Genomic DNA, 13,840 nt, shown 5'->3' on the forward strand with positions numbered 1-13,840 from the left:
TTATTAAAAGATTCTGCTATTCTTGGATTTTAATCCTAAAACCACCACAAATTGATGAAGTTACATGAGTTGCAACACTTTTTCAAAGGATTTCTGTTAAGAATAACATTCTAGTTAAATATATTGGACTCTGTAGTGTTACGTATGGTGGACTTTACAGGTGGTATATACTCAAATATAATGCATTATGATTTTAACATGTATTACCAAGGCAACAAGAGAGCTGTGCATTTTACAAATTCCATGAGCTAAACTAACTTGAAAACTAACTCTACAAATCAACAGAACAGCTTTCTCCTACTTTAACACCTGTCTCCAGCATGTCCTTTGGTATAGAACTAGCTGCTCTTCTTGGGTAAGCAGCAAAAAAAAATAATTCCTTAACAGTTAGCTTGTAAGAGTTTCTCTCCTGCCTTTTCATCTATCTGTCTTCTCTTTTGCTAATACAAATCTATTCTTTGAGGCTCACTGGTTTGTAAGCTTGTTTTCTTTAAGTGTAGGTCATGGTTATTTTACAGTTCAGATTATTATTAGTATTATTAATTCAGATACACCAAGTATTTTCCTAGTTGAGACTGTATACTACTTTGCAAAATCAACGCAGTCATTTCAAACTCGAACTTACTCAGATATAATATTTCTCAAAGATGATAAAGCAGAGCGCAAATACCTAAGCAGCCTTAAAGCAACAAACATCTATGCTATGCACTATCAAGTAGATTGAAAAAAAGTATGGTTAAAGTTGCAAAACACATTTCATAAATACTCATTAAGAAATGCCTTTGATAGTCCCGTTCTATTTTTCAAATCATTTAGTAGTTTTATGAAAGTTGTTTGCCTGTGCAAGACTAGCAATCAATGCATAGAAGCAGTTCTCAGTAGGAATTGTTCTAAAATTGCCCACCCACAAAATGTTTATTATATTGAAAGAAATGGAGATGGGAGAGAAGACAATTTATGAAGTGAGGATCACAGTAGATTATTACATCCTCGCCCAAGACAGAGCAAGATTTGAAAACACCACCAAAACACTACACATGTTTATTACTTGGGTCATTCACCTTCTTAACATACCATAACAGTCGTTTTCGGATCTTTGCCAGCAAGGTCTCTCACAGCACTTTCTTCATTACATTTTCCAAAAGTAAAGTAGTTTGGATAGAAAGCACCGGCTATCACAACCTGAAATCAAGATATTTTGGATAATGCAACGGATTATATTCAGTTTCTTGAGAAGAGATAACTATCAGCATAAAGAGATACCAACAATTTTAGTATCATTTTTTCCTGTCTCTTTCCAGGAATTGCTGTAATTGCAGACTAAACATTACTTTATGCAAATCCTTAAAACCATACTTTTCATGAAAAGAGTTCAACTTCTGCAACAATCTTGAATAATTTTAATATTCTTGTATGCAAACTTGCTCTAACGAAAACTTTGTTAGCCCTGATTTCAAGAGCCTCAATTTTAAATAAATTCACAAAAAATAGCTACATGAAAATGGTTTTATTTTCATGTTACATCTTAGGGTATTTAACAATTCAGCTCTGTAAAGTTTACTGCTTATACAGTTAAACCAGTTGTCACTGAAATGATAAACAGGTCTGGGGAGGGAAAAAAAAGTCACTACTAATCAGTCCAAATGAAACAAGAAATATAACTGGAAATTTGACAAAGTTACAATAGCTGAAAGACATCTAATCCTTTCCCTTCTCCCCCCTTATAACTTCAACCAAGCCAGTGGTGGTCCAAATAGGGCACTCAAAACAAGTGAAAATGTAATTTTCAAATCTGATAGTTCTTAGCTTTCCCACACAAACCACCCTTCTTTAGAGTCTTTTTATGACTTTAACAAATATTAGCCTGAATACACAGTTTAATTCATCTCAGTATGACTTCATCATTTTGATGAACTCTCAGAAGTGAAGGGACAAGCCAGAGTTTCAACTTGGCGTGAATTCTAAACCCCTGAAAGTAACACTCGTTGTCCTCCTAGGTAGTCAAAAGAATTACTTTCTCACCTGCAATCTCAAAATCTACAGAGATTTTTGAAACACAGGTGTAATACTAGTTCATCAGTACTAGTAAATAAAAATCCAGTCACAGATTTTGTAAGTAGTGTCTCTCCCCTGAAGAGTCAATAGAGCATTACCTGCAAAATGAAACGTTGTTTGTATAAACATTCCTGATCCACAGCAGATGGATGAGCATTAACATGCATGTTAAATGCACTGACTCGCTCTTTCAAGTTGTGAAATAACTCTGCCACCTAAAATTTGAACACTAAGTTACATATTACATGTATCAAAAACCATCCACAAAATAAAATCTCTTAGTAAAAGTCTAAATTGGTCAAACTCCCTTTCGTTTTTAGGTGACTAATACGCGTTTTACCTAATACACTGCTCAGCATTTCTAGATAGTAATCTCAGAACTGTGACTCAGTTTACCTGACATATCTTTATAAAAAGGTTGAATTTTGTAGTCACAGAGTGTATTACACATAGATGATACAGAACAAAGGGAGAAAAAGAACTGGAAACCTCTTACAAGATAATACACTGATTCTACATTGAAATGCTTTTGAGCTTGTATCTTAGGAGGTAAAACATGCTAAGAACAGCCTGTACTTAACTGCAGGTATGACCACACATCCTGCACCCTCAGTTCAGCAGACATCAATGACTTAAAGTGAGACTAAACTTATACCCTACAGCAGAACATGCTCTGTTAAGCTTTCAATACTAAGCATTTCCAAGAAGCTTCCTTAAGCAGCTACTGGTCCTCCTACCACACAGTGAACACCTTCATTGTTCCAACTGATTTTGGACCAAATGTAGGAAAGTACAGCCTGACCAACTGCTTCATTCCTTTCTGCTACTGGCAGTTTTAGGCTACTAAAACTCCTCATAGGACAACTATCATGATCTGTAAGCAATCTGTGTGGCTGCCTCAGTTCCGTAAATCTACTTCTACACAAGGAATTATAAAATTAGTGTCTGAAAGCGTTGCAAATAAAAAAACCAAAATCTTCTTAAGTGTTAGTGTAGGTGCGCATTCTAAACTCCTTAACTATCATGTCATGCACAACCTCCTTAGAATATCTGAAACTGGGCCAAGAGAACACCAATTATGCAGGAGGCTGCAAGACTTCATTCTTCAGCTCCCCAGTTCTACACCATTTTCTTTTTTCTCAACTTTTTTTCCTTGCTATCAGTTATTGGCATTTCTCATCCAGATGGTTGCTTACTGTGAACAGCTTTTTTTTTCTTCCTTTCCTGGGCTTTTTGAACACAGACCCTGTATTGCTCATGCTGAAGGTATGAACTGCTGGAATAATGGGCAAAGCCATGCTCTGCCAATCACAGTTATGAAGAAGTTTTATTTTCCCTCTCAACACATCATATTAAGCTCGGAGCCCGTTGTGATACAGAATTTTCATTAACGGCTGCAGTGATGTTAGCAAAAAAGGCCCGCAAATTTTCAAGTCCAATCCTCATTAACTGTACTTGCTCAAAATTATCCTAATAGAAAAGTTATGTAACAGACAGCAATCACACCACAACCAGTGTATCTGAAGGACCCACAGAATTAGCAAATAATACTGGAGGTCTATTAAAATAAAATAATTAAAAAAAAAAAGTAAAGTTAAAAATGTTGAAGAGTTAATAATTTACTGCCACTTTGTTTATCCTAACAAAAGGAAAATTCCTTTCATCTAAAAGCTAGCAGCCTGCTTCCAACCTTCACTTCTGACCTAATACAGGATGTGCCTCCACCAAAAGCCATAGTGTCACCTGTAGCAGTTAAAGCTACTTTTAAGAGTCCATCCTGCCTAAGCATGGACACATGGCCTTGCTAATAAACGATTATCTGAAGTCAGTTCTTCACAAGAATAAACACCTTGCTTTGTTAACAGTACAATGATATTCCTCACCTGTTTCCTTTCTATAAAAATGGTCTCTGCAGTAACTTGAAAGGAGAGAGAAGCAGAGGGGGAAAACACTGCCCGAATATTTGCTTACTATGACCATAGGTAATAAAGCTTCTTTCTGTTCTGTCTTAAATTGTATTTGGAATCCCGATAGTCTCTAACAACTTAAAATAGTATCAAATCTCCTCTCCCTAAGAAACAAATCCTAAAGATTCAGATTATTTAAAGAAAGTATACATCTCTTATATTAATAAGACACATAACAATGCAGTAGGGTTATCCGGTATCTTAACTTTTGTAGAAAATAGGGAAAGATAGAAGGACTTATCTATTTCATCTCACCTCTCGGACCTTCTTGATATGAATACAATTTGACTGACCCCACTCAAGCTCTTTCTAAAAAAGAAAGTGAAATATACAAATGCAAAAATTGTTAGAAACTTGTTTACTGCTAATAAGCTTTTCCCCACCTTCCTCTGTGCAGTCACAATCAATAGTTAAATATAGTGATGGGAGAATATGATCTCATTTCACAGCTTTCTTTCATCCATATCAATCAAGTATTATGACATGTATGAAAATATAAGACAATTATATATTTTACAAATGAACTATGGCTACCACCAGTGCAGCTGTGGGTCATCTAAATTTTTCATATAAATCCACAAGTCCAGCACCTCTATGTTGCTACTACAGAATCTACTTTGAGATGGACACTTCTTCCAGAAAACCAGAACTTCTTTATCTAGAAATGTAACTTTATCAGTAATTTTCTGGTATTTCTGGCCATCTTGGCTACTCATTATAACTCAGTGTATGTTACACACTGGTGTTCATAAAGCATATTAAGCTCTGAAAGAAGCAGAGAAATAAAAAAGATTTTCTTATACACACAAAACAGAGTGGAAGCAGTTATTGTGTGCATACTACTGGTTTTTGTGACAGTAGTTTCTTTTGGGAGGGTGGTCAGATTTGTGTGTTTCTTTAAAAAAGCAGAGAGAGAGACACTTACGTATATTAAAAATACTTCTTTCAAAAGGGAAACTTGGATTTTAAACCCTCTGGCCACTGTTGATCCATCACTGAAAGGGGACTACATAAGGGATTGCCTTTAAACACTCAGCACTAAATTCAAAGACTCATGTTCCCTCAAGGCCTATGCTTCTATTTACTTATGAAAAATCCTAACTATTATAAAATAAGAATTGCTGGCAAAAAAAAAAAATCACTAAGAATATAAAATACTGAAGTCACCAACCTTTAATAGAAAAGAAGAAATAAAGTTTAACTAACCTTGGGATGTCTCAGCTCCCCTTTTTGACTGCAGGCTTGCCATGCCTAAAAAAGAAATGGTGTAGTATTCAGGCATAAACTGTAGTGCTTTAGTAATAATTATTACAAATATTAATGTGACATTTAAAATGATGAAGTTTTTTCTGTACCTATACCAAAGATAATTTTTTAACACCAATTTAAAAACCAAGGATTAACACAGATACAAAAACCAGTTACCCCTTGGGCTAACACAGATTGCAAATATTTAAGCATAAGAGTACATGGAAAGCTGAATCGCAGTAATTTAGGTTGGAGGAGATTTTTTCAGATCAATTGTTGAAACATCCAACACATCAGGGTCAGCTTAGATCAGGTTTTTGAGGATCTCATCTATAAAACCCCGAGCAACCTTAACTGACCTGAACCTGCTCTGAGCGGAAGACTAGACTACAGACCTCCTTAGGTCCTTTCCAACCTTAATTATTTAATTATTTTAGTCTAATATGATGCTTGCCTGGTTGGTTCCTAAGCAGATATAAATACTTCTCACTCTTTCTAGTTTTTGAGCGTGGGTGAGAACTCTGGGTCTTCCTTTGCTCATGTATGAGCACACAAAGTAGCGTGGCCACAAAATGTGATCCTAAGAATGCATTACTGCAGGGCTGAAAGTGTGATTATACATGCTAAAGGATAAGAATTGCTATAGGAAGTTAACTATTCTGCCTTCAAGTCAGCTTAGAGGTTATGGCATGCAATGCCACGCCTATAGACTGAAAAGGAGTTTAAGCACTACTGGATGAACTGTAGTTACATATACCGCCTCAAACTTGCCATCAGCTCCTGCAACTAAATTGGAAATGCAGGATTTGTGTCACTGGATTTCTAGATATAGCTTAGAGATTCTGGATCATGGCACATGCCAAAAGCAGATCAAGCATGTTACATTCCAAGGCTTTACAGGAGGTAAGTTCTGATTTGATATGGAAGAAATACAACAGTCACCCAATAACACAGCAACATAAAACAGACTATCCACCTAGTTTTCTGAGACGAGATGGACTGAGCATTAAAGCACATCCAAATATGCATAAACAGAACAAACTGGATGCTTTGATTTGATGCTGTAATAAAGCAGGCTACTTCCAGAACCTTTCTTTTCTCCTTGCTCTGGGACAAAAGTGAATTGTCTGATTTAGGTACAGTTCTGACATGGATTCCTCCCAGAAAAGAGAGCTGGAAGAAAGATTAACATACTTGGAATATCAATGAAAATAATTTCATTATTAGGCAGCACAACTATGACAGACGCCTGCAGAATCCATTTCTCCTACTTTGATAGCAAGCCACCTCATAAATACAATATTCCAGCTTGCTGTGGACACTATAAGCATAGTTGAACAGCCAGACTGCATTTGCCTACCTTGATTGAGGCTATCTGATGTCCTGATCTTAAATAATGCTTTTGACATCCACCACTTCCATACCCAAGCCTTGTGTCAGAAAAATAAACTCGACTTATTTGCCTTTATTTTTTCTTTTAAAAACTCTATTTAAAATCCTGTCTCTTAAATCACACCGATTAGCCTTTACTTCCCCAGATTCTCCTCTTTCTACTGCTAAAGCTTTTGAACTTTTTTAAATTTGCTAAAACCTTTTGTAAGCAAGGGCTCAAAAAATACATGCTAATGATTCACAGAACTTCAGCTTACTCAGGAAGAAACCTAATCTGAACTGGGAAATTTGAAAACAAGTTCTTTCCCTGTTCGTTTGTGACACCCAGCCATTCAAAACAAAGCTTTCACATCACTCACACAGACATCACACAGGAAACCGCTGTTTGAATGTTTGTGCTTATTCTCCAAGACAACATCCTGGTTTATAGAAACATCACCTTCAGATTAACAGGACACAAGTGAAATACAGCATACAACAGGATAAGGTGAATTCAGAAAAGATGATGCTGGAGCCTCAGGATCAGTGGGTATGTGTGGCAGAGGTGCCCATGTGCGCTTCACAAAATTCTAACGCTAGAGTACAGACAAACAAGTCAGCTGTCACCAAAGTTAGAAAAGGCCAACATAAACAACATGTAATAAACTAAGCCTGCAGCTGAAGATTTTGGAGTGTCCAAAAGATTATAGAAACACCAGACCATGCATAATGTAAAACACTGGATTCTGAGTAGTAAGTTCCTCTGTCAGAAGTCTTTCCCATGGTCTACCAGCTCTGCTGGTACCTGCAGAGATCAACTTCTGACCATGCTACCAGCCTATGAAGCAGCCAAGTGTACAGAAAAAACCCATCTGGACAGAATAAAAGTCAAAGCTATTAAGCCTGGAGAAAGGACACTAAACTCATTTTGTACTAGAATTTACCAGTGCAAACTATCCTTGGTTAAAAAGGAGCTACCAATATCACCATGTCTCTGGCATTTTATTTTGGTTATTATAATAAGAGATAAATCTGAACTAGTACTGTTATATAGTAGGACACAGCCTTCAAAAAGTATCACTAAGCTAGGAGTAATGTGAAGTTTTTAACAGCTTCAAAGCACAAATACTGCACTGATCCTATAAAGGCAAGAAGTCCTGGTTTTGTCTATCAGAGTTCATTAGAAGATAAGCCAGAAAAAAAGACTTACCTTAAATGCATTCACAATTGCAATGCAGTCACTCTTACTATTCCCCGCAAAAACCAGTTTGTTTCTGGCAATACAAACAAAAAGAATCATCAACAATGTTTTTTTCAAATATTGAATGCATTATACAGCTCAGAATGCCAAACCTAGTAACAACTTCCAGGACTTCAATAAACAGGGTCAATACATTTATTGTAATTACTTGTCCTTATTCGCATCTGCTTTCTGAAAGTAAACTGTGTGGACAGGACACTTTATTAAACAAAACAAAAAACAAAAAAACAAAAAAAAAGGAAAGAAAAAAGAAAATCCTTGTTATTTAACCCCTCCCTCCATTTTAATAGACACCGTCACATACTCGCATCAGAAAGGAAAAGCTCAAAAATCAGGTCTTGTACTCAGAAAAGAATGAGTTAGCTCTACAATACTGATTAGTTCACAGAGAAATGAGAGTTCAGTATCTCAGCTGCTTGGGAAAGCTTCTTTTTACACTGCTGGCACTTTTGATAGAAAATTAGACTTATGACATGAAAAATTATATTTAATGGTCAACTTCAGCCTCTGCCCCCAAATGTAGTCAGGAAATTGTAAAACATCAAGGGTAATACCTGTATCCATCAATGTGCTGTTGTAAAGGTGACGTAAAAAAGTTCCGCAAAGAGAGTGCTGCAGCTACAACAAAAACAAATCAAAGTGAAAACCTGCAAATCGCTTGTTTTTAGAGAAATGTTCTCACATATTCTTGTTTCAGTTACCTATAATAAGGCATTCTTCTAAGCACCCGAAGGCATGCCCAAGGACTATTAGTTTTCCAAGATGCAGATCCACTGGCAACTGTGCCAATACCCTTCCTAAGAAAGTCAGCTCACCATCATGTGGATTTTCTTCCGTTTGCACACAATTTGTAAGTGCTCCCAGCTAGAGAAATTAAAATTTATTCACTTGTAAAAAGCTGATGAAGCAAGTCTAAGATCAGTTTGTAAGAAAAGACAAGAAGCAAGCAACATCAATCAGTATCAAAACTGTAATTACGTTGAAATTCTTAATTTTAAAAGCCTAACATTTTTAAACCAAAATTTCTACTACATATCCTGGATATAAAAGCAAGCCTACAAAAAATACAAATATAATTTTTATGCACTTTGGAAAAGAAAAAGTTCAATGAATGTTCTACCCCGTAACAACTTTGTAACTGAAAAGCAGAATCATCAACTCACACAGAAGTCAGGCACAGGCCAGAAGGTGATCTTCAGGCTGACTCCTATACCTTGTAAGGTGTAAGAGTACAATTTTGCTACTTCATTAATAAACAGTTTCACTTACAGAGATCAAGTTCTCTTACTTTTTTTCCTATTCTTTCTCACCACAGATGCTAATTCACAAACAGCAACGTAACTCCCTGATGAAATTATAATCCTGTTTCAATGAACTAACTGCAGAAATTATGCTGAAAAGTACAGTAATCAAACAGCCAAATGTGAGAAAAAATTCTTTAGACACAGATCCTATTTCAGGTTACAATTACGGCTACTACTACCTCACATACCAAGAAAAACTCTTCTACAGTACACTTTTATTACCTCAATTTTAACAACATTAAAAGAATGCCTACCTCTTTCAGCTGAAGTATGGTATGCTCAATGTCACCTACACTAGGTGGAGAAAGAGCTGTTGCCAGCAAGGCTTTTGGTCCCCCCATATCAAGCTTTTTTATTTTTAAGACTGTAGCTCCCAATGGACAACGCTGAAGGAAGGACAACATTATTGTTACTTTCCCCCGTTAGAAGTGTGACAATGTGTTTTCTATGAAAAATAAGTTCAAGTTCACAATCCAGTAAAAAAAAAAAAAAAAAAAAAAAATCTGTTAGTAAGGATATTTTTCTTTTGAACAGATTACTTATTTCTAATCCACAGTCATTTTACTGCTGTAATGTATCTCCTTCTACAAAGGAAGCTATGTGGAGTGGTCTTCGTCAATTATCAACTTTAAAAAAAAAAAAAAAAAAACCAAAACAAACCAAAAAAACCCACCAAAAAAAGCCATTAAAAAATATCTTGATGTTTCCCAAAAGTCTTACCAGTATCTCAGGTACTGACTGCTCTGGAATAAAGTCTGTCCAGAAGTTCTTGCGTACAAGCCTGTAACAATACCCTCTGGAAACACGTCCAGCACGACCTTCACGTAAAAGAACAAATCGCAATCTGTAAACTGCCCAAGTTTCAGGCAGCAGAGAAACATGATGAACTGACTGCAGCCCTCATTCCCAGTCCCCCTGTGCCACTGTGGGGATGGAGGTAGGGAAATCAGGAGTGAAACTGAGCCTGGGAAGAAGGGAGAGGTGGGGGGGGGGAAGGGGTTTTAAGATTTGGTTTTATTTCTCATTACCCTACTTTGATTTGTTCAGTAATAAATGACATTAATTTCCCCAAGTCTGTTTCGCCCATGATGGCAACTGCTGTGTAATCTCCTTATCCTTGTCTCAACCAGTGAGCTTTTCATTACAATTTCTTTCCCCTGTCCAGTTGAGAAGTGATAGAGCAGCTTTGGTGGCACCTCATTTAAAAATGAGGATATTTTTACACCTAAAGATACTACTGTTATAATTTATTTAGTACTCCTTTAATCTGAAAAGATTTTGATATTTAAGAGTACAGTCTTACTAGAAGAGCCGATATGAAATCTTATTTAAGCTTGTGCTACATACACTGGTCTGCACACTGCTGTGGTTATTTCAACTAATTTAAGAGTGATAAAGACATGAAAGTTTCTTTACTGCTGGAACTCAAAGTAGTAAATACCTAGCAGTACTTAGCTCCCCCTTTTAAGAAAATGGCCCATGATAAAAATACTATTACATAACAGAGAATCCTCATAAATTCTCAGGTCCATGAATTTTAGTATTCTTCAATAAAATACAAAAAATTCCTATGGAAAAATACTTGATCAAAATAAAACATTCAGGCATAGCTGTTTAATCACATTACCTTACTTGACATGGTAAGGAATTATGGTTTTGTATAAATTATTCAAGGCAAAAATAATCCATGCTTTTACTGTTAATTAAATGAAAAGCAACGTAGAATTCTCTATGAACGATAGCTTTTAAAATTCCTTTCTATTACCTACTGTCACCTTACCTTTTCTTTGATTACAATTTGTTTTAGATGCCCAGCAAAGTCTCAAACTCTGGTAATTAGTTTCCTCATCACAAACCAAAGTTCTAGTTAAGCAGAAATCTATCACTGCAATTAAGAAAAATCTAGTATTATTATGAAACAATTTATCCACATGGCAGGGGAAAAAAATACTGGTTGATTTTGTGTTATCAGAAAAGGAAACTTTCAGTTATTTGAAAACCAGTAAAGAGACAAACCAGACCCAGAACACTCTGAATACTGACAGAACTGCAAATAGACTTTAATATAAATACAACAAACAGTTAGTGCAGATGACAACATCAAAAGGCAATCTATTCTATATCAGAATTTGCTTCATCTGATGCAGTTATTTCAAAATATAGCTAGAATGTGAATAAAAAAACCCCCAACTTAAGGTACTCGTGACATGGGTCTGATTCTGCTTGTTACTGCATTTACATTTAGTTTTTTCTCTCCTCCAGTAACGATTAAAACCAGCACCCGACTTGGTAGCTCTACTATTTGATCATATATTCACATTTAAAACTGTTCTTTGTTGTGAAAGAAAGAATTCAACAACTGTCAAAGTTAAACTCCAACAGCAGTGCTTTGTGAAACGGTAAACTGTTGTGGAGATTTAGGCTACTGCAAGTAAGGAAAACACTATAAATACAGTACATACACAATTACAAGATGTAAATGACTTACCATACTTAACATCAGGAACTGTTACAGAGCTCTCAGCTATGTTTGTACACAGAATAATCTGAGTTTTGAAGCAAAAAAATGAGCAATGAATGCATGAAGAAAAAATTACATTAATATTTCTACATGAAAAATCCAACTTGCTATGAAGAAATATAAATATGACAATGCAGTATTTCTGCTCTGCATATTAAGAGAAAAAAAAAGGCAATACAACACAAGAAAACTTGTATTTTCTTGTCCCAAGATCAGAGAAGCATAATGAAGTAGTATAGCATACATAAAGAATGGAAATATTTCCTTATGCTTTTGTCATAACAAAACATCAGGGATAAAGAAAGCCAAGACATTAGCCATTATGCAGGCTACAAAGCTGGCAGGAGACCCTTATGCTTGGGGACTACTTTGCTATGCAGCACCACCAGCAGCATGCTGCTACCATACAGGTGCAAGAATTGACAAGCACAAACTTGCTTGTTTAAGGGTAAAACCAGTGTCACACAACAATTTAAGGATAGTTTCCTATTCTCTTCAGGTCTAAATATCAGTAAAGTAACAGCTTGGTAAGAAAAGCAATTAGTTTACATCTTCAAAAAACAAAACTGCTTTGACCTCACACAGTAGTTTCAGTTGGCACAGCTAATGTTAGCTTATATACATTATTACTTGCTATTAATCCAGCAAAAGGTTTCACACACTTAAAAAGTAATGATTCAACAATATTTACTTTTCTGTAGCCAGGAACTGTAGCCAAAAATGCATTATTTTGTTCCTCTAATGTCCCACGTGAGTGAAGTGGGTACACCTGCCACCTGAAGAAAATATATGAGTGAAATATTTACTGATGCAAGATTATAATAATTACACCTCTGTGCTAAATCATGTTACATACTTAGAACTCACACAGCTGAAGGATTCATGTTCCAGCTCAAATGAACTCAAACAAGTGTGGTCCAACTTACCTTTTGTTGAACTTACTTGAGAGACACGAGTGCATGTATCTTATTTCACACAAACCTAGGGAAAAAGTAATCAAGAGTTTATTTTCCTTTTAGTGATCACTAACAGTTCTAAAACCCAATTCTCATGTCTAATTAAATTCTTAACTGACTTTCATTACAACCTCCTTTTCACCATATAATAAAGCAGCAGACGAGTTAAACAGTAAATGTAATAACAAGTCACTGAAACACTGTGAGTCAATTTTTCAAGAGTCATTTTGCATTAATTTTACACTTAAAGTCAAGTGGCTCTATCAGCTATAAAGGCCATCTGCCAGTGTCTCATTATTAGCTCATTTCAGTTCCTTACAACTGACAAGACTCACCACATGTTGAATGTCTGCTTTAGGATAAACTCAGGTATTTCAGACAAGACAAGCTGCTTCCAGGAGTGGGAGGAGAATAAAAAACAACAACAACAAAACCAACACAAAAACAACAACAAAAAGCTATTTCTGCCAGTGCCCATTCTCTGCGGCATTGATTTCATGTCTACCTAAGGGATTTTTGCTGTCTTCCTGAATACCTCCACAGGCATCAACCTTTCTGAGAAGCCTAGTTTACTTCTTATTGAGATTTAATTCTAAACCCCTCATTTACAAAAAATCTGTCTAAACTGGGGTTCCCCAGTTGGATATTAAAAAACGAAATTATTCTGTAACTGACATACAGGATATCTGCAGTTTTCAGAGGCTAAATGCAGTTTGAGCACCTGGATATGCAAATTCTTGCACTCTTTAGATGACTGTTACTTGACTTCAGAAGTGAGAAGGAGGGAAGACAAATGCACATGGAGGAAGAGAAACATTTTCAGGGAATATAAGAGGAGAATAAATTAAATCAGAAATGAGAAGAAAGAAAGATATGCGATGGGCTGGAAATCATGACTGAGCTAAGGTAAGCAAGGAAAAGAGGCCAGAAAGCAAGAAACTGGAGCAAGAAAAGGAGAAACAGATTCAACAAATGAACGTGGTTGTTATACAAGGGCTGGCAAAAGAAACTGCAGGAGAACATGGAGATTTAGTCAACTACTGGAGTCAGAAAGACTGAAACTGGAAAACGAGGGGAAGTGGCTATAGGTAAGAGCGATAAAGGAAGCCTGGGTTAGGGGGAGAACAGGTGAGCTGGGGGGTGGAGGAATAAATAAT

The 13,840-nt window shown here is 36.0% G+C and overlaps 1 protein-coding gene across 1 annotated transcript in view; it reads right to left on the minus strand.

The window, feature by feature from the left end:
* The window catches only part of TDRD9 (tudor domain containing 9), a gene marked incomplete at its 5' end in the record, with an annotated part of 34,871 nt that overhangs the window by 17,790 nt on the left and 3,241 nt on the right, over window positions 1–13,840 (minus strand). Inside the window, 13 exons of the mRNA XM_010017325.1 lie at window positions 1,075–1,182; window positions 2,154–2,270; window positions 4,278–4,331; window positions 5,229–5,273; window positions 7,852–7,915; window positions 8,457–8,520; window positions 8,604–8,766; window positions 9,461–9,592; window positions 9,927–10,024; window positions 10,987–11,091; window positions 11,695–11,752; window positions 12,419–12,503; window positions 12,654–12,708. Coding sequence (XP_010015627.1) covers window positions 1,075–1,182; window positions 2,154–2,270; window positions 4,278–4,331; window positions 5,229–5,273; window positions 7,852–7,915; window positions 8,457–8,520; window positions 8,604–8,766; window positions 9,461–9,592; window positions 9,927–10,024; window positions 10,987–11,091; window positions 11,695–11,752; window positions 12,419–12,503; window positions 12,654–12,708 — 1,148 coding nt within the window. The remainder of the gene's footprint in view (window positions 1–1,074; window positions 1,183–2,153; window positions 2,271–4,277; window positions 4,332–5,228; window positions 5,274–7,851; window positions 7,916–8,456; window positions 8,521–8,603; window positions 8,767–9,460; window positions 9,593–9,926; window positions 10,025–10,986; window positions 11,092–11,694; window positions 11,753–12,418; window positions 12,504–12,653; window positions 12,709–13,840) is intronic.

This window comes from Nestor notabilis, unplaced genomic scaffold (assembly GCF_000696875.1).
Source record: "Nestor notabilis isolate BGI_N333 unplaced genomic scaffold, ASM69687v1 scaffold15056, whole genome shotgun sequence".
Lineage (NCBI taxonomy): Eukaryota > Metazoa > Chordata > Aves > Psittaciformes > Psittacidae > Nestor > Nestor notabilis.